This window comes from Coloeus monedula (assembly GCF_965178545.1).
Source record: "Coloeus monedula genome assembly, chromosome: 25".
Lineage (NCBI taxonomy): Eukaryota > Metazoa > Chordata > Aves > Passeriformes > Corvidae > Coloeus > Coloeus monedula.
This window is the reverse complement of record NC_138805.1, coordinates 6,752,854-6,780,263: the sequence shown is the minus strand read 5'-3', so window position 1 is coordinate 6,780,263 and position 27,410 is coordinate 6,752,854. Positions and strand designations below refer to the sequence as shown.

At 53.3% G+C, this 27,410-nt stretch overlaps 1 protein-coding gene across 3 annotated transcripts in view; it reads right to left on the bottom strand.

The window, feature by feature from the left end:
• Window positions 1–492: 492 nt before the first annotated feature.
• BCL9L (BCL9 like) overlaps window positions 493–27,410 on the bottom strand; it is a gene marked incomplete at its 5' end in the record, with an annotated part of 46,891 nt that continues 19,973 nt past the window's right edge. For 2 of the 3 annotated variants that reach the window (XM_082296990.1, XM_082296992.1), the window contains 7 exons: window positions 493–5,132; window positions 6,366–6,626; window positions 7,054–9,451; window positions 9,875–9,959; window positions 10,735–10,945; window positions 12,138–12,260; window positions 13,965–14,328. In XM_082296990.1, coding sequence (XP_082153116.1) covers window positions 3,973–5,132; window positions 6,366–6,626; window positions 7,054–9,451; window positions 9,875–9,959; window positions 10,735–10,945; window positions 12,138–12,260; window positions 13,965–14,265 — 4,539 coding nt within the window. In that variant the 3' untranslated portion in view covers window positions 493–3,972. The remainder of the gene's footprint in view (window positions 5,133–6,365; window positions 6,627–7,053; window positions 9,452–9,874; window positions 9,960–10,734; window positions 10,946–12,137; window positions 12,261–13,964; window positions 14,329–27,410) is intronic. The other variant, XM_082296991.1, reaches the window with a different exon arrangement.

The following is a 27,410-nucleotide window of genomic DNA, read 5'->3' as shown; positions in this document are numbered from 1 at the left end:
CCAAGGGCAGCTCCAAGGTGGCTCCTGCAGAGAGTAGGGAGATGGTGTGTGGGAGGGCAATGCCACCACCGGCCACAGCACACCCTCTGCATCCCCAGTCCTGGACTGGGCTCTGCAAACAAGGCTCCAGCAGACAAACCAGAGGAAGCCCTGGTCTCTGATGAAGGCAACCCCAAAGATGGGAACACAACGACCCTCACAACAGCACTCTGCTCTGCATTTCCTGCAGGGCAACCAAGTCTCCCAAGAGACAGAGCTGGGGTGTTTCAGCAGAGCATCCTGCTACACACACAGAGCGATCACAGGGCCATGGCAGGCAGTGGAGCATGCACAGGTGAGTGTGAGTAAGGGAACGCATGAATGAACGCGTGCCTGGGAGTGCTGTAGAGAAGGGGCTCCCCCAATGCCCACACAACCCTCCCAGCACCTCTTGCACTCTCTGTCTCCACTGCAGTCCTGTGGAAAATCACGTGGAAAAAGATAGGCACAGGGTCAGGTCTCGAAATTTGTCTTTTTAATAAAAAGGCACCTATAAAACAGGTCAATACATTACAGGCAGCACAGATACCCAAAAACAAGCCTAAAAATTGTTTCAAATAAAAACCAATAAGATGTCTTCACATATTGTATTTATATATTTATATTTTTATATATATATTTATATAATGGTACAAAATGACTGGGGAAGTTTCTCCATGGGATGACAGAGAACAGGTCAGTCACCTTTACCTCAATGTGAAAGCTAATTCCAGGTGTGTGTGATTATTTGACATACTGAAAGATGCAGTTTCCCAGCATTTGCTTTTTTGGAGCTGGAAAAACGTGGCAAAGTCATGGCTAAAAGATGGGCAAACCTTCTACTGTGATTAGGTGGAGTCAGTACACAAAACTCAAGGTGAGGAGCCGAGCAATAAACTACAAGACACAAGACTAGACACACGGTCACAGCAGCGGGCAACCAGCTGATGGCAAACCTTGCCTGAGCCTAACAAGGACTGGCTGTCACTGAGCCTCCAAAGGAACTCCTGCCACACTGCTGTTCACAGACATGGTTGGGAGCAGTGCCCAGGGCACAGGGGTGTCAGGCAGCATTTCTTCTCCCCATTGTTCAGCCATCACAGTGGTAGGGGTAGGGCTGGCTCCAGGGCAGTGGGATTTTGCAGAAGAGCAGCGACTGCTGCTCCAGAATCCTCAGCTCTGACCTAGCATCAGGATTTCCCTTTTGTATCCAGGGCTGCTGGGTCAAAAGGCTTAGCTTCTTATTCGTCACTGAAGGACAGGTCTTCCTCCTGTCACCAGGCAGAAATAGCATCACACTGCACACACACTCAGCACTGGGCTCCTGAACGCTGCATGGCATGTGCCACAGCCTGCAGGCTCCTGCTGATGCAGGGACAATGCACTGCTGACAGAGTGAGGACTGCAAGCCCCAGGCAACTTCTGTGTCAGGCTGGGCAAAAGGGACAACGGGGGAAGTACAAACACATGGAGATCTCAGCCAGGCTAAACCAACAGCTATCTATGGACAAACAAAAAAACTTCCATGTAGAAAATGTTATGGCTTCAAATTAGCAGAGACTTGCTGGTGGATGATGAGCAAGGTTTTGGACTGTAATTGGTATTTGGATGTTTACGAGAAACTACCAGCAGCCAACACCCTGAAGTGCAGCCAAGAGAAGCTACAGCCTTTCAGGCAAGTCAAGCTTAGAAAGAGCTACATCTGTTTGAGCCACATCCTCCCACATGAAACACACACTCAAAGGATCGAGAATCCAACCAGCTAACATGTCAGGTCCAAAGCCTGGGCTGAAGATTATTCTTCTGCTCCAACTGCCAAGGCAGGAAGGAGCACTTCTCGTTCCTGTTTAACCACTTCAAAAAATGTTACTTGCTCACATTGTATACAACAAACCCCCACAAAGCAGGAGACTGGAGCAAGATCCTTCCTCAGATCCAAACCCATGCTTCTCACCCAGCACTGTTCACTACAAAATGCCCCCAAAGCTTCAATGTATTCCTAACTGGACTTTATGACTCCATCTTCTCAGAGATTGGATCAAGACAGCTGTTAGGCTGACATTTCAGCACCCACCAGCCTTTCCAAACAGCTTGCAACATGATTAAAAAGTGTTGCTGTTCACTCACTACTTGGCCATCTCCCTTTCCAAAGCCCTCTCCTCCCTGCAATAGGAAGTTGGGAAAGGTGAGCTTGGTTATAAGAGAGGTAGTGTGTTAAGCCTGGCTCTGCAGAGATAATCCTCCAAGTTGTGTTCCTCCAGCAATTGTGTGCCCCAGGTTCACCACTGGATGCTGGAATGCAGTCCCCACAGAGGTCCAGAGATACTGTGATGTGTGCAGAAATGCATGTGCATCATGCCACATTCCCCTCTGTGAAAAAACATGGGAAAGACCATCAGGGCTGCATGCAGGAAGACCTTATGGAGTACAGGATGGAGAGGGTGGAGCACATCCAGAAAGGCCAGAGTTGTCCAAATGGCATGCTTCTGCCAGCCTCGGAATGAGAGACTGCAACTCAACTTCAGCCTCTTCTGTGTGAAGCACAGGATGGCCATGCTGCCGACACTGAATGCTGAGATGGAGTACTGCGCTCAGGGACAGGCCGTCTTCAACAGCTGGACCTCTCCTGTGCCATAGGGCAGGGCTGCTGCCAGTAGCTCAGGTTATGATGGAGTGAAGACTGCCTGCAAAACTCTGGAGATGAAGGATTGACAAGCACAAGGAAGACCTGGGAGAGCATTCAATGGCGGGCGAGTGCGACGCAGTGGCAAAGGGTAATGGATGGGTAATAGACTGGTGTAGGAAGGCTGCAGAAGATCAGGGCTCCCAGCTAGCCTCTCCTGGAAGCACTGGAATGCATCACCTCACTCACCTCAAAGCCCATCTGTCCCTACACACCCCAACACCTTGCCTACAGGGGACAAGCACAAAGGGAACAGAACGGGAGTAGAGGTGACAGGGCTGGTCAAGATCTTCAGGTCCAGCATGTTACCATCTGTGAAGCCCAGATTCTTGATGCCTCTGCAGCTGAAGGGCCAGCATCCTTCCCAGCCCAGACACAGCAGCTTCCCCAGAGAGCAGCAACAGCTGTGTCCTGTAAAGCTGTGGCCTCTGCCCTCCCAAATGAGCACCGCTACAGCAGCATTTCACTGGGGCTACAGCTCTGGCCCCCCTAATGGCCCTTGGTCAGTGGTTATGTTTGTGCACTCGGCATAGGAGCCATGTATCCACGGGACCTGAGATCTGCACGACACTGCACCACCCCCTCTCCCACACATGCAAAACCATTCAGATGCGCGAACAACATAGGTCTGACACAGAGTCACTCTACAATGGGATCTCTCAACACCCTGTGCACCTTGGGGATCCTCCTGCCTCCCCCAAGGAGAGTCTTCAATCCTTGTACACTGTTGCCTTTAGCATGTTTTTTTTTTTCTTTCTGCTTTTTAAATCATGTTTTGAGGCTTCTATTAAAACACAGAAATACAGAACAATTAAAAACCAGCACAAGTTTTGCCTTTCCCAGCGACCTATTTACAGCTAGTTCCAAAAACCCTCTTGCACATTTTGGTTGCTTAAAAAGGAAGGAAAAAAAAAAAATAGAGGGGGGGAAAAAGGGCAAGATAAACACTTGACGGAGGAAAACCATAAGTGAAAACTTTACAAACTGCCACAAGGTCTGGATGTCCCTGGTCACGACACAGGGTTCTAAGTAACAGCCCCACTCCCAGCCTCTCCACCCTCCCCTTCCCCAAAAAAGAAAGGAAAAAGAAACCCTATTCACATCAAGTTTACTGCACATCTGGTTTGCTGTGTAGAGGCGAATCCGATATGTAAAGCATCCCACGTGGTGTCCTCCACCGGCACTGGCCCCCAACCCTCCCCCACAGAAAGGTTTAAAAATGTTTGTAGGGGCAGCCCCATCCCCTCCCCAGCCCTGAGCACCAGTCAGGGTTAGAAAGGCAAGTTCGCCATGTTCCCAGGTCCGGGGATGTAACTCATCTGGCTGTCCAGGGAGACACTCCTCTGCCTCATCTGGTGCGTGACCATGAGGTTCTGCTGAGGCGGGGGCCCCATGAGAGAGCCCTGAGGTGACATCATATGTCCTGTCTGGGCATACATCTCCCCCGACACAGACATGCTTCTCTGCTTGGCCTGCATCAGCATGAAATTCTGCTGGGCCATCAGGCTCTGCTGCGGAGACATCATGCCCTGGTGCATGCTGTTGCCCATCATGCCTTGCTGGGGTGGTATGCCTGTCCTGCCCAGCATGGGCACTTGTCCAGGATGGCACATGGGCATGCTCAGTCCCCTCTGCACGCCCTGCTGCCCGGGGAGGCTGGGAGCATTCATACCTGGACGCACGGGGGGCTGCTCAGCCATCATGTTCTGTAGGTTCATGAGGTGGAGGTTGGAAGGCTGAGATTTGGGTGCCTGGCTGTCGCTCTTGGGGAAATACTGCAAGGTGCTGCTTGGCTTCTCTGACGGGATGATCCTGGACAGGTCAAACTCCGGGATCCCCGTGGGCGTGGGGCGGATGACCTCACTGAGCTCGGGGTCGTTCAGCACCGACGCCACCCCAGGAAGCACGGGCGGGTAGGGGTCACCAATCCGAGGAGGGATGTTCTTGCCCATCATGTGCTGCTGTGGGGGCATCTGGCCAGGCTGCTGGGAGGGAAGGTCCTCAGGCGGCAAGGGCATCCCTGGCGGGTAATGCTGCTGCATCCCAGGGCCACCTCCTGCACTGGGGGCCATGGGCATGCCTCCGGCAGGAGATGGCATGGCATTGTGGGGCTGCTGCATGCGCGGGAACACGAGCTGGTTAGAAGGAATCATCTGTGAACTGTTGTGCACAGGGCCACACTGCTGGTTCAATGAGTCCTGGGGACCTGGGGGCAGCATCATGGGGTTCTGGGGGGGCACACCCGCCCCTGGCCCACTTGGATGCATAGGAATGTTGGACCCCAGAGGGTTTGGGGAGGACATCATGGAGGTGGGGGGCGGTTCGTGGGAAAGGGGCTGCTGACCAGGCAGATTCATTCCCATGGGGCTCTGAGAGGATCCAGGCCCCACAGAGTTCAAGTGCAGTTGATTTGGCTGATTCCCTGTCACGCCTAAGGACAGGAAAAAGAGAGAAGAGTTAAGCCTTCCCACAGAACTTTCAGTGTTGCAAAATCCACATCCTGAAAGCCTGCCAAGCAGTCCTGCTCAGAATGCCCTGAGCACAGAGCATGATGCTCAGTAAGCAGCTCCAAGATGGGCTTGCAAATCACCAGCATCAGAAAAAAGTGCCCCAGACTCCAGCTCCCCAAGCATCAGAGGGTTCTTCCAGCTTCATCCAGTCCCATGCTAGATTAGTAATTTCTTACAGTCCCGTGATTTTAGAGTCCTGGCTGGCTCGGTGTGTGCCCTATACCTGCCCCAGCAGGGCTCTCAGCTGCCTGAAAGGCAGCAAGGAGTGACCCTTCCCCACTGCCTGCCACAGGGTTTACCACCCAGCAAGCTCCAGTGACCACACAACCTCGGGTGGTGAGGAGGTAAAAAGCAGAAGAGTCAGCAGCCCGACACAGGTGCTGTCTGGGCAGGAAGGCCTGTGCCTATCAGAAAAGCAGAGCAGCCATCAGTGCCTGTGGATTTGCATGCCTGAAGTTGACCTAAGTGACTGCTCAGCAGTGAAAGAGTCAAAAAGTTGATTTTTCATTCTCAAAACTGCCCAAAATATTTATCAGACCACTTTAAACCCCTAAATCAAGTGGTAGAGCACATTGGAATTCCCCTTTGGGCTGCTGGGGTTTTGTCACCACGTGACAAAAAACACTCATTTGCCTAGATGTCCTCACCGGTGCCACTACCTAGTGGAGCATATCTGGCCTACTGAAATCACAACTGTGCCACAACACAGCCTTGCCTGTGCAGGCACTTGGGCTCCACTCAAAACACCAGACTCCCAAACCCCATTCAGAGCAACCCTGTCCCACTGCATAGGAACATGAGGCCTCTAAGCAGCAGACCTCTGCCTCCAAGTCCTGGACCTGAGAAAACTCCAGGAGCCATAAAAACTCGGGCCCAATACATCTAACATGGGTAAAGGTAAAAAACTTTTAGGTCTTGTGGAAGAAGGGCTCCTCAAGCCAGACAATGTCCTTCCACCCAAGCCAAAAGCTGATGGGCAGCCTGGGCAGAGGGCAGGGAAGTACACAGACTGTTACAAACAAGGGGAAATTTAAGCTATGTGACAAGGCAGTCATGGGGAGATCAGAGTTTCTAATCTCCACCTGCTGCCTCACGTGCACTGGCAGCCACAAGACAGTCTGACCCCTCGCAAGCCCACCTCCAGAAGTAGATACCTGACATACTTCCAGGTGGAAGCATAGGCCTGTCTGGCAGCAGCTCATCATCAGAGGTGGCGATGGTTTTGATGGCATTGTGGTAAAGTGGTGTGGAGCTGGGCATGGCATACTTGGACATCTGGGACATCATCAGTGAGAGGGGGTTCTGGGAAGGGGATGGATCTGGAGACGAAGTAAAAGGCATGTTCGGATTCATGGTGCTAGACGTGTTACTGGCTGGTGCGGAAGAGCTGCTCCGAGGCCCAGAAGGGAGAGAACCTGCAAGCAAGAGAGAGATCAACTCAGTATTGTCCACACACTGTGACTTGCTCCCACCAGAGAGCAACCCTGTCCTCTCCTTCTGACAGCAGTGACCAGAGGAGGCTGCAAAGCACAGAGCACTCTCTGGACTCTTGAGAAGGCCCATGCACAGACTCTGCTCCAGAGCAGTGAGAGAGTTCCACTTAAACCTGCCCCTGACTGCCCAGCACAGACACAGCGTTTGCTGCCTGTGTCACAGGTCTACCTCAGAAGGCCCTGTTTGGACTCCTGGGAAAAAATACTTGCTCTGTGAGATGCAGGGCCAGGCACAGGAACACGTGTCTTCCCACTCCAGAGAGAGCTCGTGAGCTGGAGAGAAACCCTGTCCACACACTCACCAAAACTAAGCACAGACATGCACTCACATACAAGACACCCAGCATACCCTGATCCAGTGCTCCGATGGAAGCAGATGAGTTCATATTGAGAGTCTGCTTGCTCTGGTTGACTCCTGGGCTGGGCATGGTGGCTTTGGGAGATGGCACCCAACCAGGGGAAGAAACAGCCATAGAAGGGGACTTCAGGCGGCTTGGTGAGCCAGTTGGAGATCGGACGTTGAGAGAAGAACTCATCACTTGGGGGGACTTGAGGGGTCCAGACTGGTTTGAAGGTGGCATGCTGACCATCTGTGAGGGTGTCTGTGGGGACTTGAGGTTGGCAGATGGGGAGGTGACCAGTGGCGAATGCACCTGGCTAAGGGTGGGAGACTTGAGGTGACCCATACTGGGTGAATTCATCTGGTTGATGTTGATGGTGAGGTCAGAGGGCCGGCGGCCCAGCCCCCGGGAAGGTGCTGGGTGCATGTTGGCCAGGTTTCCCCCTGCTGTGGGCGTGGGGTTGGAAGCTGGAGGCAGAGGAATGTGGCTGAGTCTGGTGGTGCCACTGATGTTCCCAACGGGCATGGTGCCCTGCTCAGGGCTGAACATGTCTGAGCCACTGCCCATCTCCTGGGGCAGGTTGGGGTAAGACCCTTGCCCAGTCGAGAAGCCTTGCTGTCCTTGGTTGGGGAACTGGGAGGGAATCATCATTTTCTGGGGTCCCGTTAGCATTGCACTGCCATTGCCATTCTGAGCCCTAACCCTGGCCAGCTCCTCAGGGTTCATGCCCTGGTGGGCCATCATTTCGGGGCCCCTCATCTTCTGCGACATCATCATCTGCTGCTGTGGGGTCATCTGGACATTGAGGTTCATGTTCATGTTCATATTGACATTCATGTTCATATTGAGGTTGCCAGGGCCCATGGGTGTGTCCATGTCCCGAAGGCCTGACTGACTCATAGGGGGACTCAGCATCCCCCGAGTGCCTGCAAAATCCATTCCAATTGGGGCACTGCTCAGGCTCTCACCCGTTATCTGCCCAGCAAACATGGATGGATCCATCTGCCTGTGAGCCTGCATCATCCTCTCCATTTCCATGCCCTGGCTCATGGAGTTGCTGGATATCCCCATGGGCCTCTGCATTGCCACTGGGCGTTTCTCCATGAGCTGATGCCGCAGGATTTCCTCTCTGGCACGGGGATTCATAAACCTTTCTGGGTCCCCTTGCCCTGGTGGGTAGGGCAAGGTGCCTTGTGGAAAGTTCCCAGGGCCTCCCATAGGAGACATATCGTCGCTCCATCCCATGCCGGGCCTGACTGGCCTCTGCATGGCATTCATGGGCCCAAGAGCATCCAAGGGCATATTCTGCATCCCTCCAAAGCCAGAGACTCGCTGCATTTGATTCCCAGGGAACCGTGGCCCAGGGAAGGGTGGCCCTCCCCGCAGCTGCATAGGGTCCTGCACATCTATGGGTCCCCGCAGCTGGCTGCCCATCCCCGGTGGCCACTGCTCTCCAGGCTTGCTGTGGTAGGGTGGTGGAGGCCCACGCATCATCATGCTCCCCATTGACTGCGGGATCATGATCTCCTGCATGGGCCGGCCGTGGATGCTGATCTGCTCCTCTTTCCGTCGCTTTTCCTCGTAGTACTCTTCCTGCAACTTCCTCCAGGCCACTTGCTCTGGTGTCAGGCTGTCCTGGTTCAGCCGCTGCATCATCATGTTCATCTGCTGTCCCATGTCAGTGCTGGGGTGGTGGGGCACCTCATGTTCCAGGCCAGGCCCACCAAGGCTCTGGGTCTGGGAGATCATGGACTGCAGAGGCTCTTCATACTTCTTCATGCTGGCAGGGGGTGCGGGGGGCTGGGCAGGGGCAGCCTGTGGCTGAGGGGTAGTCCCCCCCTCACCCGCATTTTGGCTGGACTTCAGGAAGGGCTCAGACTCCCCACTGCGCAGCAGCAGACGCTCAATGTCTCTCAGGGTCTGCAGAGAGCGCTCTCGGTGCTCCAACTGCTCCTTTGAGAGCCCTTCCGAGTTCATGGTGTTCCTGGAGCCCAGGCCTGCCTGCCCATTCCCTGGCATCCCTGGGCCTGGGCCCTCTCCCAGGAGGCTGGAGCTGGGTGTGGCGGAGGAGTCCCCTTGCCCAGGCTGCATGGTGCTGGCAGACGCAGTGGGTGTATTCGGATGGTTACTTCCGGGCTGGTTATTGCTGCTATTGTTCCCCAAAGAGTTGGGAGTCAGTTCTCTCCGGCCATCTTCACCTGTCCCTTCCTGGGGCAGGCTGCTGGGCACAGGTAAAGGTGTTTGACTGATGGCCTGAGGTGGCGGGGCTGGAGGCTGTGGTGGGGGAGGCTGCGGCTGTTGTTGACTTGCTTGAGGGGCCAGTGGCTGGGACTGTGGAGTGTTGGCAGTAGGAGGGTTAATTGGAAGTGGCTCAGCAACACCCAGCACTTTAGGAGCAGGTGGTGCCTGACAGAGAAAAGGGAAAGAAACTTGAGCAGGGAAAGATTCTAGGAAGGTATTCTTCCCTGCACCCTGCAGGAGACCTCTCTGTCTTAAAATGAAGCCTTCACTGCAGTTCACCTTCACTCCTCACAGGAAAGATGTAGGCCCTACTACATGATCTAGGAATGCACAAGCAGGTACTCTGCACACATGGCTGCAGGGGAACATGCCGTGCCCCATCCCAAACTTTTCACAGCTTACGACAGCAAGGACTTCTGCCAAAGAGATTTTGCAGCAAAGCAGCTTCCCACCCCACTGAAAGGGCATTCTGGCAACCCCTTCTGTCACAGCTGAGCCAGGGGCTGGAGGAGAATGGCTACATCAGAAGGGAAGGGTAATAGTCGGCAGCATGTGTCAACAGGAGCAATTGGTGCACAGGTGGTATACCTGGTCTAGCTTTGCCCGCGGGACATTCTGTTGATGGTAGGCCAGAATGGAGTCAGCTCGGCCCTGCAGGACAGCTTCCGCAGCTCTGGGGAGAGAGCACAAGTCACTTGAGAAGAGGCACTGTGCCCCATCCTACCCATCCAAGGCCCCAGTTGCCACCTCTGTTCTTCAGTCCTGCAGGAAGAAGGAAATCCCTGGAGGTAACCAGGAAGGGGGCATGTTCTCAGAGTCCTCCCATCTGTCCTGCACAGCACCCAGTGAGGGTATCTCTATCTGATGATCACTTGCCATTCAATTTCCCTCTTCCCATGTCCTGTGACAGGCTGTGCTTTGTGCCTGGTGCCCTGAGGTGGTTGTCACCGAGATGCTCTGGGATCTCCCACACTGAACCTGTGGTACAGCAGAGCTTTAAAACTAAACAGACTAGGCTAAACAGACTAAACTAACTGCTAAGACTCTATGGCTGAGACAACGCAGGACAGAAGAGAGGAATCGTGTAGAGAATAATACCATGTGTTACATTACGCTCCCTGTGACAGCTATCCCTTAGATACTTTTGAATCAGACCAGCAACCCACATTGCTTTGGGTGAATCATTTTGTTGGATGCCAACTAGATGGGCTCTACAGCGGGTGACACAGAGTGCAGAGCCAGGCCTCACTGGGAGGAAGCAGGCATTTAAGTCCAAGTTTGCCCACCTGCAGTGGCTGCCAGCATACCTTGTGAACGCCAGAGAGACACAGGTTTCTCCAGCTCTCTTGTGCTCAACTGCTGCATGCAGCAGGCAGGTGTGACAAGGCCAGCCAGGTGTGACAAGGCCACCCAATACTAGTGGGGGAGGTATGGGGTTTACCGCTTACGTGTTAGCAAGGTGCGTTGTAAAGACGTAAACAAACTGTGAAGGCTGCTTCCCTGTTCCGCCACCTCCGCCTCCTGCAGCCTCTGACCGCAAGCCAGGGGCAGCACCATGGGGCACGCCGGAAGCACTGCTCTCACTCAGGTTCGGCAGCGGGTTGGACCCTGGGCCAAGTTGTGGGGCCGTGGACATCGCAGGATCTGCTACATTACAGCCTGCGGGAGCAGAGGAGAGGAGCTGCCGGGCGGGCGCTGCTGCCGGAGCCCGCGGGCGGCAGGGACGAGCCGCCAGCAGGTGGCAGCACTGGCCCGCCCGGCCCCGCCGCTGCGGAGGGGGCTGTCAATCGCCGCCGCTATTGAGTAAGATCCTTAATTAATAATAATAAGCACTGCAATTACCAGAGGCATGCCCTGAGTTCTTCTACCTTCGCCCCTTAACTCAGCTGGCTCCCTGCTCCCCTCCAGCTGCCTCTCCCCACTGCAGCAGCTCCTACAGCCCGACCCTGCCACCACAGCATTTACACAGGAGACATCGCTGGGAAGCCGGTGCGGGGACACGGGCGCTGCCTCGTTGCCAGCCCCTGCCCCTGGGCAGCCCCACCGTGACCCATTCCCGCCAGGCCGATCTGGGAGCAGGCTGTGACTAGGGAAGCGGCACTACCCCTTCCTACACAGGCTGCACAGACTGTGGACTGTGCTGAGAAGGGCAAGTGGATGTTCTGGAGACGATGGCGACAATGCACTGGCAGGCACACACCCCTCTTCTTGCTTTTCTACACGTTCATGTTCTCCATCAGACAACATGGGCATCTCCTTGGGCCTCGCAGGACCTTGCCCCATCTCTCATATATTTTCCCTGTTACAGTTTGAAAGAAAAGTGAATCATAGATATAAAGTGTCAAAGAATGCTGGTGCTTTTGGAAAACAGAAGAGGCCCACAGTTCATTGCCCCAAAAAGTGCACTCCTCGGGCCAGCTCAGCTCTGCCTGAACCATGTCAAGACCAAGAGCCTCTTTAGACTCAGCTGTCTTTACAAGACAACTGCAGAGAGAAGGGTGAGCGCCCTGGCACAGACTTATCTGCTGCAACAAGAGTAATGCACGTCACACTCTGGCTGCCACTATGACCAGGGTAGTGTGGCCACAGCAACATACAGCAGGGACATTCAACCTCAACACCTTTTCCTACAGCATCTCAGTAGCATCTCCACAAACCAGGTCCCAGACCTCACTGCATGGCAAATATTCTCACAGCACAATGACCACCAACTGCAGTGGCCCTCCACACACTCAGCTAAGTGAGCACACACAGGCAAAGCTAGAAGTGCCAGTGTCATCAGCCCTCCTGAGCCACAGGAAGGACCTGGCTTTACTCAAGCTTCAGAGGTGGTAAGGAGGCAGTTACTCACTGTGTGCACTGCTGATGGGTTTGTCGTCTTCCTCGCTGTCTGGCCCAGAGCACCATTCATCGCCGCTGTATGGCTGCTTCCTTTCCAGCACACACCGTCGCTTACTGCGGGGAGCCACCTCACCTGCAAAGGGACAGAGCCATCAGAGGTGCTGAGTAGATCTGTAAGGGGCTGAAAGGCTGGGGTCCTGCCCAGCTGGGTGCTGCATGCTGGCAGTGCCAACCCAACCAGGATGCACTGGGCAATTAAGCCTTATGCTAACATCTGCCCAGCACTGGTTAAGAACCTGAAACATCTGCTCAGTCTGAGCTCCTTGTTTTAGCAGCCAGATCTAGTGAGGCACCCCTGTGAGAGCCAGAGTTGCAGAATGACATGTATTTCTTACTGCCTGAAAGGAGTCTATGAACACAGGACGTGTCTACCTGCAGTTTCAAACTAGAGAGCTTTGGGCATTAACTGTAAATTTAAAGGGTCTGTAATTCAGCAATTAAAATTTGAATAGAGAATGGGAGGGTGCATTCACATACTTTGTTAGGAACAAGAGACAGACTCTGCCCTTCGTCAGCATCAATCAGGCAGGGGCCTTCATGCTCTCTATAAACTCGTATGGTCCCTCCACATGTTCCCCCTCTCAGATGGGACTGATGCAGCTCAGAGAGGAAGTGGCTTGCCTAAAGGCACTTAGGGACTCGGGGAGAGCAATCAGACACAGGATGAGTAACTTCCAGTCCTGTGCTTTAATTAATGAAACATTGTCCGGCCTTACTTTTTTACATCATCTTTTTTACATCATCTTTTTTACATCATAACCATATTCACATGATCTATCAGTATATGAGGAACAGAGGAGATTTGTGCATTTCAAGCATCAAGCCATTTTAATAATTTTCCTGTGGCAGTGTGGTTACAAGACAGTTCTGGGATAAACCTGCAAATGCTTATGATCAGTGGTGTACAGTTACCCCTGCAACGCTACAGGGAGAAAGCCTTCCTGGGGGCAGGAAGTCCATTCACGTACATTCTACCTGCTCTTCCACGGCACAGCTCTGGCCTAAGACAATCAGGCAACATGGCTTTGACTGTTAAAACAAATCCTTAGGGGCACAAGCCAGAACAGCAGCTCTGCGTCTGCAGACCGGATGTGAGTCTTGGTTGGAACGAAGGGCACCACTGGAATTTCTCCTCCTACAACCATCCGTGAGATGTTCAAGTGTCCCACACGGCCACTGAGCACAGAGCTTGATGGAATGCAAGAGGTTACAGGGAAGGTCGCTAAGGAGGTTTAGAAGCACTGACTCAGCCCTTTTCCAGAAGCCACATGCTGTAACACAAGAGTTATCCATTGCTGACGAAACCACAGAACTGTTCAGACAGTGACCCTCGCAGCACCTCCTTGCTAACCGTGACTGAGTCATCGGGCAGCTGCAAGAACACCACAAAGCAGCTCTCTACCAACAGCAAGCAGATAGAAAACAACTCCGTCTCAAGTTGAGAGCTGGCACATTGCACATGCAGGGGCATTTGGTGTAGTTTCAGTGAACCATGCTGTTGCTTAGATGGCTTCAGTAGCCTGTGAAAACCAGTGCCAGATTCCAGGTGTAACAAATGGTTTAGGGAATGAAATGCAAAGTGAATGAGAATTCAGCCACTCTGGTCCAAAAACTGCAGATGTGACAAGCAGTGATGCAAAGTCACATGGGCAGCCAGGACAAGCTTGGACAGAAGACACAGCACAGAAACCGAAGATGCTCTCATCCCAAGTCCAGCCAGGATGTTTGTAGCAACTGAGAGGAGGGCATGCTGAGGCAAGGTCTAGGAGAGCATTACCTTTTGATTCTGTGTCCTGTGATGGGGTGCTGGCTTCTCGCTGCTCTCCAGAGTCCACCGAGATGCTTCGCTCCCGCTTCACCTTGCCCTTCAAGGAGCTGAAGTTTGGGACAGTGTTCTGGCTGGTTTTCAGTCCAGAGTTGCCAGGGGAGATCTGAGTGGCCTTGCTGCCATGGCTGCCTGCCCCCACACCCTTTGACCCCAAGTTACAGGTGGGTGCTTGGCTCACATTGTGGTGCTGGGCTAGGGCACTGCTGCTGCCTGCCTTGCCATGGCTGGGCAGTTTGTTGTCAGGGTGCATTGGCTTGGCTAAAGCTTCCCACAGTGCCAGTGGAGGGAGCTCCCAGGCCCTTCGATCAGAAACCTGCAAGAGAAAAGGGCAGCAAGTCAGCACAGTGCCCCTCACACAGGTGTCACTGCTGGGGGCACAGCCCAGGGCCAGTACACTGGGGCGGCTACTTGGTCACAGGGCCAGATAAAGCCCATGGCAAGGCACAACCCAGAGCTGCTCATGCTGGGAATTAGCCTTGGGCCCTTTGACCAAAAAATCCTGCTCTGCAGTTACTCACTCACATGCTGACAAGCTGTAAACTCTCACCCAGGCATGGCAGACTTGCCAGTACTTCAAAGAACAGCCACAGACACGAGAGCCCTCATTTCCAAGGCTATGACGAGAAATGGGTGCTCCATGCCAGCGTGGCCCTTTGGTGAGCAGAAGGATCCTCAGAGCTATTTTGCAGGTGTTCCCAGAGCTTAGACAACTTTGTGACCCCAGAGAGAAATCTGGTGCCCTACTGTTTTCAGGGACTCCTGTTGCTGCTAAGTAAGTTTCCTCTGCGCTGCAAAACACACAGAAGACAACTGAGCAGACAGTCTTGACACAAGCCTATAAAGAGGAAACTGGGACAGAGCAGGGGACAAAGGTTGAGGCAACTGAGAAGGAGGCAGTGGGTTGGTCGCAAGGCAAGGGCAGAGCCGGGAAGTGCAGGCACTCATCAGACAAGCTCTGTCTCTGCCAGGGGCCTGAGGGGCAGTTCCAGCTCCTGCTTTAAAGGCTCTGGGTGAGGGGGTGTCCACTTTAGGGGGAGCTCCAGCCCAGCAGGATGATGCAATGTGCCACAGGCCTGCTGGGATAGCAGGGTGATGCTCTCCTGCTTCAAACCCAGCTCAGCTTTCTGAATAGCCCTGCAGGCTGAGGCAGAGCCTCGCAGAGAAGAGGAGGCTAGGGCACAACACAGAGGTTTCTGGGCTGAGGGACATGCATGCAGCTAAGCAATGCTGCAGCAGCCCTCCTTGCAGGATCTAGTTGCCTTGGCAGAGTCTCATGCTCACACTGGGAATATTCCCCTTGGAGCTCTGCACAGGCATTAGAGATGACTGGGATGCAGCTCTGTATCACACTGTGTATTCTGGAAGGCCACCACAAACCCCTGGTCCAACAGACAACCCTGGTAACTACACCCTAATCCTAACCCTGTCATGGTCATTTTTACTTCTTGGGGAAGCAGGAGGGAAGGAGAGTAAACTACATGTACGTGGAAGCTGAGGTATTACTCTGTTTGCTCACATCTGCTATATGCTTTGTGTGACACCCCCACAATGCACCCGACAAGCTTTCCTGTGCACAGGCAGAGAAATTTCCCAGCACACAAGGAGGAGGTTACTGTGGTCTGCTCCTCCCATTTGGACCAAGCAGGCCAGATGCTGCACACAGATTGCTTCTGCCACCCAGGGACAGGAAGCACCGGCTCCAGACCAAACCCCATGTGTCTAAACAGCACTGCAAGAGCTCAGCAGCGCTACGCATGCTGCTCCTGGCTTGCTGAAGGCGAGCCTGGAAACACCACCAGCAAAAGCCAAGTGCTCGCTCTGCCAGGGCAAACCACTGCACTCTTGCAAAGAAAGCAGAGTGAAGCACATTTGGCAGATCCATAATCCCCAAAAGATTGCGATCGCCGTAAGGCGCAGGCTGCAGCCTGTCATGCACTGCGAACGAGCTCTCTGTGCCTGCAGAAAGGGTCTTCTCTGCAAAAGGGTCTTCTCAGCACCTGCCTCCCTGCAAGCTGAGCTGGGGGCTGCTGGCATGCTATGCAAACAGTGCTGTGGCACAGCCCACCCAAACATTCTTCCTTAGTGGGATCCTTCTTGCACAGCTTGGCCTATCATTGCTTCCTAACTAGGAGTTGTTAATTGCTCCGTCCTCCTCCATCTCCGCCCCACGCACCTCAGTGAGGGCTCTTCTCTAGCCTGGAGGAAGATGGTGAGCCACAGCGCTGATTAATTTTCACAGCACATAAGGGAGTTGCTAGCCCTTTAAGTGTCAGCCAGTCTCACTTGCTTGCTCTTGTTCTCCAGAGACCTATTAATAGCAGCTGGAAAGATCACATCACTCTCTGGATATTTATACCCCTCATTCCACACCAGGAGAGATTTATGTCAGAGCTGCTGTCCCAGTGCCTGCCCAATTGCTCTGTCAAACTGCTTGCAGGGGGAGGGGAGCCAAGCGGGGAAGGAGACACAGAGAGGGCAAGCAGGGAGGAGGAGAAGGTCCATATGGCACAAGCTGCAGCATTAAGCACACATGCTGCCTGCAGCCGCTGGCTGGCCAGCCACACGGAGCCTTCAGCCCCACTGGAAGAGGTTGCTGCCAGACAGCATTCCAGAAAGCAAGCCCTGCAGCAGCTCCCTGCTGCTGGTGGCCCAGAGGCCCCCCCGCCTCCACCTCGGCTTTGCCGCACTCGCAATCCCTGCAACACGCTGCACCACAGTCCTGAGGGTCACAAACCCACTGATGCCATTGCGTGGCTACACCCGCTGAGGAGATGCTTCCATTGCAACGGTAGGCTGGGAGATCCAGGTCTACCTGTGGCACATTTGCACAGGCATGATATCATGTCTGAAACAGATCCCAAAATGCTTCACTGAAAATGTGAATGCTCAGCAGCACCGCAGCACAACCCTAGTACAGCCCAGCATGGTGAATAACTCAGCGAGGGAGGAAGAAGCCCGGGGCCCTGAAAAGCCCGTGCCTGTAGAGTCCAGAGATGCACCTCCTGTCCCACTGGTTCTCAGATGAGACTGCATGGAACACACACCTCGATCCCAAAGGACCGGGCAGCCACCATGACAAAACCTTCAAGCACTGCCTGCAGCGTGGATGAGCCTCACCAGCTGTAAAGTTCCTCCAAAACTTAACATTTGGGGGGCACCTACCTTCTTTCTTTGTTTTGGACTAGGCTGGTGCTCCAGGGAGGTCATTCAAAACCTTGCCTGAGGCAGGATGGAAAGCTACCCTGGGCTGACAGAGGGACCCGGCTAAACTTTGGAAAGCCCTCCTCTTCTAGTGTCCACTCAGAGGGATAACACTTGCCTCACAATTCTTAATGGGACAAATGCCAGAAGCAGCTGCCTGAAGATTCTGCTCTGCTTTCAGGAGTAGCAACAGCTGGATTCTGTTGCAGATGGATAGCAGGGATCCGACGCGGCCAGACGATAGGCATCTCGACTGCTGTAAGCTCCTTCCACATACCCTGAGATTCAAACTAGATTTCAGCAGGCATGCCATACATCTGGGCCACGGAAGATAATTAATTAGAAAGTAGATACACTGACAGCAGGAGACAAACAATTCAAGACATCTTGAAAAGAACATGACAAAAAGAAGACTGCACAGAAATCTGTCTTTCTCTGCAATTTAGCAACACACCCACTCCAGCCTGGTAGTTTTAAAGACAATACCAAACTTAATTCCCAGTGGTTAAAGCAAGGAAACGAGATTCCTGGCTTCTGCTCCCGGCTATCGCTAATTCCACTCGTGACCCTAAGCAAGATGCCTGGGTTTTGGGTGCCTTGATTCCCCCATCATTACACAGGGGGATGACCCAGCCAACCTCATGCAGGGAGGGAGGCTTTCAAGGCACAATAAGTATCTGTTGAACAAAGGACTACATCCAAATGTAGAGAGTGTTTGCACCTGGTACATCTGAAAAGCCACAGCTTTAAATCTAAGGCTGGGACCTCAGCAGACAAGAAATCTTGAAACAAAACAACAAAAACTGCTTTCAGTAAGCCTCCTCCAGTACAGTCTGAACAGCAGCAGAGGGAGAGAAGGAGTAAGCTCTGGGCAGGAGAGACTGGGCTGACATATTTGCAATCCGGGAATTGCTAGCTGATAGTTGAAGAAACCTGAAACCCTGCTGCGTTCCCAGAGGACTTTCTGGTGAATCATGCTCCCACCCTCTCCAAAGGACGGTAACATGGATTCCCAACACTGCTGCAAAGAACGCGGAGCCCGCGCCTACTGTCAGCCTTGCAGCTTCCACATCTGGGAGCTGGCTGGCATTGCAGCCATGCTATCGCTCTTGGAAGAAGGCACAAGAGAGGAAGCCAGGGTAACAGAGCCACGATGACCAGTCCAACTGGTGTGTTCCCTACAGAAACCCTGCATGTGCCAGACATACTCGACAGTCACATGTGGCTCCCTTGGGATGATAACAAGGAACTGCTTCATACACTGGCTAGTGCGGCTTGCTGGGGATGGGTCAGCGAAAGAGCTGCAGGAAGCTGCGGGTGCCGGGCACTACAACCACCTGTGCACTGCAGCTTGGCAGACTGCAGTCAAGTAACAGCATCTAGTAGGTCAGGAAGCAAAGCCAGAAATCTCTTCCAAAGGTATTGCTGCTGCTCAGGGAGCTTCAGTTTCCTCTGAGGCAGGATCTCATCCTGCAGTATATGAAATCTGGCCAGGAACATGGGCTGCTGTGACAGCTGGATACCCCCACGCAGTCTTTGGCTGTGCTGGGATGCACAAAGACAAGCTCATCTGTACATGAATGGGGCGGTTTCCCTGAGAAAACCTTGCTGGCAGATAACACCACAGGCTGCAATGCAAGGCCACAACACAGATCTCTGTGGACAGTTGCTACATGGGACAAAGAGACTTCCTCAGGCCATTTCCACTGTGTTTGTGCACTGGGGTTACTGGGACTGAGCAAGTAATGCTAAAAAGCCTAGCTAGTGAGCTGTGCCTCACACTGCCTCTGCTACACCAGGTCTCTTGAGCAGCAGGGCTCACAGCTGAGACCTTAAAACCAACTTTTCCACAAAATTCACAAGGGAGACAAGCCTTGCCTAGGGTCACACATGTCAGGTAAACAGCTGATGTAGCTGAGCCCATGAGGACAGTCTTTCTGCTACATCTCGGACTCAGTAACCGCTTTAGGATCCTTTGGCAATAACAAAAGTCTGCAATGCCAGCAGTGTTCAGGATTGGAACCCAGCAATGCCAGAACTTCACAAGGCACTTCCAAGCTTTAACACAACAGTTTTTGCTCTTCTTTTTAGAAGAAAGTCTCTTGCAGGACTCTGTGACAGACTAGCCATCGTCAGCAGGGCCATCACACTGGGTGCCTTCCCTGCCCTCTGTCTCCAAGCCAGAGACACAAGAGCTCCTGAGCACTGCAGGGTCTGTTGCCTGTGGCCGGTCCAGCTTCATGCCAGCTATCCAGAAGCATCAGATTTTCCGGGGGCCCCACCTCTGGGCCCGAGGTGGAGCCTATGGGATGGAGCCACTAGGTGTCAGCGTCACCCAGGGCATCCCCAGCCCGGCCAGGGCTGATCGAGCACGGGGCAACTCTGCACCGCCAGCCAGGGCAGCAGAGCCTGGGCTGGGGCACGGTGTGAGCACTCGGACCCCAGGCCTCCTTGGCAACTCAGCCCTCACAGCAGGGCCTCCGCAGTGTGCAGGGGGCTGTGCTGGGGAGCAGAGCCATGCACCACATCCCTGCAGCAGATGTTTACTACACTCTTTCAGATTAAAGCAGCACGGAGATGCCTGTTGCACACTGCAAGAGAGGGCTAGACATCCCATACCACCTTGCAGAAAATCTCCCCAAAACACTAGCTCTCCCTTTGAGCAAGCTCACATCACTTTCCAGCCCGAAGAACAGCACCGTCTTTGCAGACAGGGTCCGAGCAGGAAACCCTTGTGGCAGGGACACCCCTACCACCTCTCTCAGCACCCTGTATCCCAGCTGCACCCTGCTGTACGACCAGCAGTGCAACAAGCTTGTTTGCCTTTGAGAAAGCTCATGGCAGAGAGTTGGGAAAGAGTTGGACTCTTCCTGTGCTCAATCCTGGCACTAAATGCAACATGCAAAGGACACATCTGCACAAAAGGAAGAAGTTGGAACACCTGCAGGCCTGCAAATTGCCTGGATTGCAGCACCATGTTTGTGCAACTGGGCACAGACATGTATGTACCCCAGCACACCTGGGGAGAGGGAGATGACAGAAATGCAAGAAAGAGGGGGAAGCAGGGTGGCTGCCCCAACATCTTGCCCTCCACACTGCCCTCTGCCACCCCAGATTGTAGAAGAGATGCAGAGAGCTGCTGAGCACTCCTCCAAGATTATAAATACCAGGGCCAGCAGCAGCAAATGCTGGGCTCTATATTTAAACCACGGCTGAGGTCACTTCCTTTTCCCAGCAGCTCCCTCCAGCCCCCACCCCGTTGCCTCGTATTTGCATGCCATCATGACTAAGGCACATCGGGGTGTAAGGTCATAGGGGACAGAGGCTGTGCAACTACCTCGCAGGAAATTCCACCCTGGGAAACCTTTCACCTTTCCCAGTGCAGAGAGGATCAGCACGGGCAGCAGAGATCCTGCAGCTGAGTGGTGGCAGCTACCTGCAGGCAGTACTGGGACTCCAGTGTTGGGCTGGAAAGGGAGGGAGAGACCTCGAGGAGAAGAGAGCCACTGCTCTCCCCATCTGACTTTGCCATCAGAGTCTGGGCTAGCACCGATCTGGAGAGCGGTTTCCCCCATTGCGCACAGCAGCTGCTCGACCTCCTCGCCATGCTCCACCTTTACCCCCAGAAGCCTCCCCCATACGCAAAGCTGAAACTCCCCAGCTTCTGCCACTCGACGGGTGCGAAGTGGCACTGCCTTCCCCACAGACCTGGTCCCAAGTCTCAGGGGCTACTCTGCCCTTACGCAAACATTCACACAACTGACAGAGCTCCTCCAGAGACACAGTGACCTAACCCGGGCCAGGCCTCCAACCACCCAAAAGGAAACAGGCAGAAAGAGCTAGGACTTGCCCCATCTCACTAACTGCAGCCCTCTGGGGAGGCAATGAGCCCTCTATGTAGCAGCAGATGTACAGCCACCGATTAAGAGAAGGGCCCAGAGGCAGCCTGTCCTGGGGCTCCCCCCAGAGAGTCCCTCTTCCCCACCAGGAGAGAGAAGTCTTGTTAACTTATGACTGGCCAAGTGGGCAAGGGCTTCTGACATTCCTCCAGCTCTGAGGTTTGCAGGAGGCTTTGGGGTTTGCAGTGGTCCTTTTGGCCAGAGGCCAGGTGCCCAGACTCAGCCAGATCAAGCTCTGAAGCAGCACTGTTTGCACTAGGTACAGTAGCTGGAGTCATCAAGTGCTCCCAACTCAGCCCTTGGCCCTCCACAGTTAACTCTAGTTATGCCCCTTATTTAAGAAACAGAACATATTAAAAAGAAAAGTTATTGCAACAACAAAGACCAGGGTACAAAGGAGGGGAGAAGAGTGCAAAGGCTACTGAGTGGGAGGAAATAAGAGATCTTCTGGAAGCAGGATGGCTGTTTACGTAATGATATAAGCAAGTTAGCATCGGGGTTTGCAGAAGAACTAGTTGGTAACTCACAAGGTATCTGTTAGGTTTCAAAGTCCTTGGCTGTTTGGATTACCGAGCCAATTCTCCAGTCTCTGAGCTAGCATGAGATACATTGAGGTCAATGTCTCTGAAGACTGACATCCAGAAAGTTTCCCATACAGAATGTCTTGGCATGCTAGTCAAATGCCTCTTCCTCTCCCTCATCACACGGATTCTGAAGAGGAAGTTTGTGACAGAGCAGGGGTGCTGAGGCAGCCCTATAACCCCTGGAATCAGCTGATCAGGAAATACACATAGCAGAAAGCTGTGGGGAAGCACAACTGCTATCAAAAGATGGACAGTGAAGAGCCAGCAAGCAGAGTGGGACACGATCGTCCAGCTCCTTTGGCCAGCGACAGGGTACTTGTTGTCCTCTTCGGCACACGGATATTGTGCTCTGGCTCTGAGCCTGCACCCGCAGTGAGGCACGCCTGTGCCCTCCAAGGCTCTGTCTCCACAACAACAGGAACCAGAAGCCACAGCAGACCCCGAGCAGCTCATTGGCCCGAGATCACATTACAGGACAGGAAGGAAGAAGGCACTTTGATCAGTCTGGAATTGCTTTAAACAGGTTCCACACTGATATCTCAGCCACTGGAATTAGCCCCCCAACACCCTAAATGTCCCATTCCTAAAGACATGTCCTGCTCTGGCACGCACATCAGGGCCCAAGCAACCCAGCCACTGGCGGCTGCTCCCAAGGAAAGGTCATGGCAGAAAGCAGCCTAGAAGAAGGCAGAGAGCCTCCCTATGCCATGTCAGAGGAAGTCAAGGCTCAGCAGGGCCCTGCCTCTCCGGCGTATGTCTTTAGCACAGGCACATGCTAGCTGTCCTCCAAACAGCAGCAAGGGGCGATTTTAGAGGCAGCTGGCAGAGACAGGCTGGTGCTCCCCAGCAGCTTCCCTCCTTGCACTCAAGGGCAGTGGGAGCTCCTCCACATGCCCATAGGACCTCCTGCCCCATGTATGCCCATCCTGCAGCCTGCTCCTGGCAGGCAGAGGGTTAATGATGCCCAGGGAGCTGCAGGAAGCCTCCTCCTTGCCCTCTCAGGAACAATGGGGCCATTGTGGGAGGTCAGGCAAGTGTGGGCAGATCCCAGGACTGGCAGTTACCCAGCTGGGCTCGTTGTTCCTGCCAGTTGTTCCTGCCAGGTTCTCTCTCTGCCTCCTCAGGTAGGAGGAGAGCGGGTGGCTGCCCCGGCCCTTCCTGTGGGCCCTGGAAGAACACTGGCCAGCCCAGCCACCAGGAACACCACGTCAGCGTGGCCAGTGGCCATGCTGAGCAACCTCACTCCTACCAATTTATCTGGGTACAAAATGCAGTCAGACAGCCACGGACACAAAGCTGCCAGATGACACCACCATGCAGCAGACCAGACTGTGAGCTGGTTGAGCGCTGCCAGCACTGCCAGCTTCACACCTGGGTATCCAGCAGGATCAGCTGTGCTTTCAGGATATGCGGGGGGGGGGGGGGGTTGCTGCAGGAGGTGAAACCAGTTTTTCTCACCGTAAAGTCACATTTCGATTGTGGGTGCAAGTGCTGACCTGGGACCAAGAGCTTCTGGGAAACCTGAGAAGAACTCCATGTGACACACAGACGAGCAGTGAGAACACAACTGCGCGTGGGGGGACTACTGCGACTGCTTTCCAAGCCTCCACAGTCTGAAAGTGGAATGAATAAGCAAGGAAGCAAGCAGCTCCAACATACTCCCACTCTCTACAGATTTGCATCTCCCGTGCCCAGCACATCAGTGTACAGAAAACTAGGGGATGCTCTGAATTCACACCCTCAAAGCACAGAGCTGATCCCCAAGGCAACACCAGCACTCTATGTCACACTCCCAGACTTTCCAGCAGAGCTTCATGACCCCTTGGGCATGGAATCAGGGTATACAGCAACAAACCCGGCTGAGCATCTGTGTGAAACCTCTGGCCGAGAACCTGACGCTGGACAAATAGCCTGGCTTAGGGCTGCTGCATGCCAACTCTAACACTGGAGGCACCTCTGGCTGGTCCACAGGAGCACAGCAACGCAAAGACAAGTGGAAAACAGCCCTATAAGACTCAGCACTGCCTCCTTGGGATCCTCATGCTAGGCACAAGCTGGCAGGAAGAGGGCAGCTCCAAATATCTGCATTAGCTGAAGTCCCAAGAGAGGAAAGGTGCAGCCCAGGTGCATGCCGTGTGTGCCACTGTGCACAACCACCGCAGCTCAAACCCTACAGGATCAACTGCCTATCTGTGAGGGAGGAATGTCCTTTCCACTCGATGCTGCAGCTGCTTTTCCCATCTCACAACTAGACTCAATCTTCCAGTTTTTAGGAGCACAAATACAGGCCATCATTCTCTGACCTGGCAGCACCAACTCTGCCAGTAGCACCCACCTCAGTTTCTTTTTTATCCAGTCTCTCAGTGCCCTGCACTAGCTCCAGGAGTGCCACTGCTCCCTGATTTTGCCAGACTGAAAAGCAGCCTGAGCAGACTCACACAGCTCCCCAGGTCTGCACCCCAGTTCACGCTTTCAGAGACAGTGCCTTCTTCCCTGCAACTCTTAGATAACTACTCTGTCAGTTCTTTACATGTCCCACCTGAGGGCATGGCTTTCTTCCTTCCCCCCAGATCACTTTCTCCTGTGTCTGATACTCAGCTCTGTGAAGGCCACTTCAAGACATTCCAGACAAGTTAAATACAACACTACCTCAGACCCCAAAAGGCAGGCTAGATGGTCTCGAAGAAAGGACTGCAAATAGAGCTGTCACTGCAAACCTGCCACACTCCTCACTTTGCAGCCAATTCTGTGCAACAAAGCAGCAGAACCCCCAGCTGGGTTTTGCTCTTCCCTAAATGCTCAAGCACAAGAGTCCAAGATGAGGGCAGGTAAAAACATCTGATGGATCTGACAGGGCAGGCATTACTTAATCTGTATCTCTTTACAAGATGGCGTGCCTGAAAGAAAACACAGTATCTGCTTCCAGCAAGGAAAAGGAAGAATCTGGGTAACCTTTTGCTAAAAGAGAAAAGGAAAAAAAAAAAAAGAAAAAAATCAGGGCAAGAGGGACAAAACAATCTTTGTCCTCATTTTGCTGGTCACGCAAGCACAGGGCAGCCGCAGTACCCGCTGCCCCAGCTTGGTCAGCAAATAATAACCACAACCAGCCCATTTTCACCGAGGCTTATAGAAACCAGGCTCCATGGTCTAGGGAAAGCTGTGTCCCCTGAGAAAGAGGTAGAGCATAGACGGGATTTCCAGACTACACTGATAATCGGCTCACAGAAACGAGATAGGACAGGACACCCTCAGAGGTCATTGCTCAGCTCTACCACGTTTGCTCCAGATGCCGTCCCTTTAAACGTGGCTCCAGAGACCACACAAGGGTTAAATCTGCCTATAAATATCTGTTCTCAGCAGGGCTGCTGCTCTGAACCCTCCAGCCATCTGTTCTAGCTTTCCCCCATCTAAGACTCTAACATCTGAAACACGCTCACAATTCTTAGGAGTGCTCCCAAAAATAGACCAGTGCCATGGCTTAGCTCCGTTGCCAGTGTCTGTGAGCGCAGGAGCATGTATGCCTGCGCCTGTGCCAGCACAAGCCTAGAGTCGTGCAAATATGAACACGTCTGCCTCTATGACAGCGAGCAGGCCTGCAACAGCATGGCTCTGTTTGCATCCGTGCTGGCGTGGGTGTGCCTGCTTAACTGCGAATTCATGTAAATCCGCACGAGCATGTTCCCGCTGGTATGAACCTGGATCTGTACACGTGTGCGTGTCTGTACCAGCATGTGGGTGAGAGAGAAGGTGGAAGCCTCTCTGCTGGTGGATGTGATAAAGTCCTGCCGTGCCTTCTTCCTCGGTGGGACAGCAGTGCTGCAGGACACAGCCAGGCACCTCTCCTCCTGCAGCCCAGCCCTGCTTGGCCTCAGCATGAGAAGTCCCGCTGTACCCAGGCCCTGGCACTCCAATCCAGACAGGGAGCCTACCCTACAGCACAGCAGGGAACAGAGGACACCGGTTCTCTTGTTCAATGCTTGGCTCAGCAAATTCAGCAGTCCCACCTCTGGGCACCAGAACTTCACTGTGAAAGCAAGTAAAGCCTGATACGCACAAGGCCCAGGACACCCCACCCTACTCACATCCAGCTGCGGCTTGCAGGATTTTCTCAAACACTCCACAGAGAGAGCCTGGGCAAGGTTGCAGGTATATAAAGCTTTGGAGCAGAGTGAGCTACAAGTCTCTCATAGCTCTTTCCAAACATCACAGACATGAGTGGGTTCACCCGTCTAACTGCCAAGCCCACTCCACAAGCCCATTAGCCTTACTCCACGTGGGACAACAATCATCTTCGTGGTCAAATGCAAAACAGGAAATAGCTGTCCAAATCCGGACATATTGTCCAGGAGCAGACAGGCCATCCTCCTCAACATCCTCAGGACACAGTGCTGTCCACCTGCTGTGTGCCCAACTCAGCTCATACTCAAACACCCATTATTCACTGGAGACCATCACAAAGCAGCTCAGCCCTGGCTGCTGACCCTGCATCATAGGATGATGTGCATGCACAGCCCCAGGGGGGAAATATGCAGTGTCCATCCTCCACATAGTGACAACAGGCCAAGGATCAGATAGCAGCTACATTTTCATCTCTAACTACTTCCACAAGAGTGATTTTCCCTTCCAGACCAAGTAAAACTACAGACAAAGCTCCAAACACAAAGCACCTGGCTGTGCAGGATGGGGCTGTTTCAGATTGCTCCATTTCTGCCATTCCCTAACCCCCGTGGTGATGTGATGGTGAACACCTGCCACAGCAGAGCACACGTGGTGCTACACCTCCTTGTCCAGCACAGGCACGCATGCGCACACACACACACAAACACACACACACTCCCCCACTGGTGGGAAACACTGTGGAGGGCTCCCTCAAAACTGTCCCTATAGACATGGGCTAGTGGAAGGGACTGAGTCCACTGAAGTGTCATTTGCCTTTTTCCAGAGTGCATTCAAAAGGGCACCCAACAAGTAGGAAGGTCGGAAGGCAAAAAGTACATACCACCACAGTTCTGCTCAGGGTTTGCCAAGCTGCCCGGTGCCTTTCACCCCTCTGATGTACTGGAGATAGCCAGCTAACTCCAAGAGCTATAAGCAAGATCTTCAGTGAAGCCTAAAATGCAGGTACTCCTTCAACTCAGGTGACAACAGAAATGGAAAAGAGCTTGAAATTCCAGCTCTTCATTTCAGGCTTTGGCAGGGAGATGACCTAGGAAACAGCCTCAGCAGACTGAGCCGACACAGCTGTACTCTATTTCTGAGAGAGGAAAAAAACCCCATTGATCCAGGTATTGATTTGCTGCAGGAGTTTGTGTTTGTTTAGAAGTTTGCCCATGGGTCAGACCTTGTTACAAGCATCTTTCCTGGTGATGAGGTTAGAAACAGACTGTGCCAAACTCCAGTCACCTGCCTGGGGAGCAGAATGCAAGCAAGTCTGAAAGTTAAGTAGTCCCTCAGGGATGCTTCCCTCCTCCATTCCCTCGACTTTAAAAACCTTGTTGTTGGGTGGAGGAACATCACAAACAGCTGTAAGGCAGCACCAGCATTTTGAGGAGTCCAGCTAGGGTGTAAACAGGGGGGCTGTAGGCCAGGCAGTTCATCAGAGGTTTCAGACCATAAGATGGAAAGGATTTAAACAGCAGATCAATTTCAGGATTATTTTCCCGACCCCTATCTGTCAGAAAGAGCAATGGGATTTCGAGATCCCCACAGGT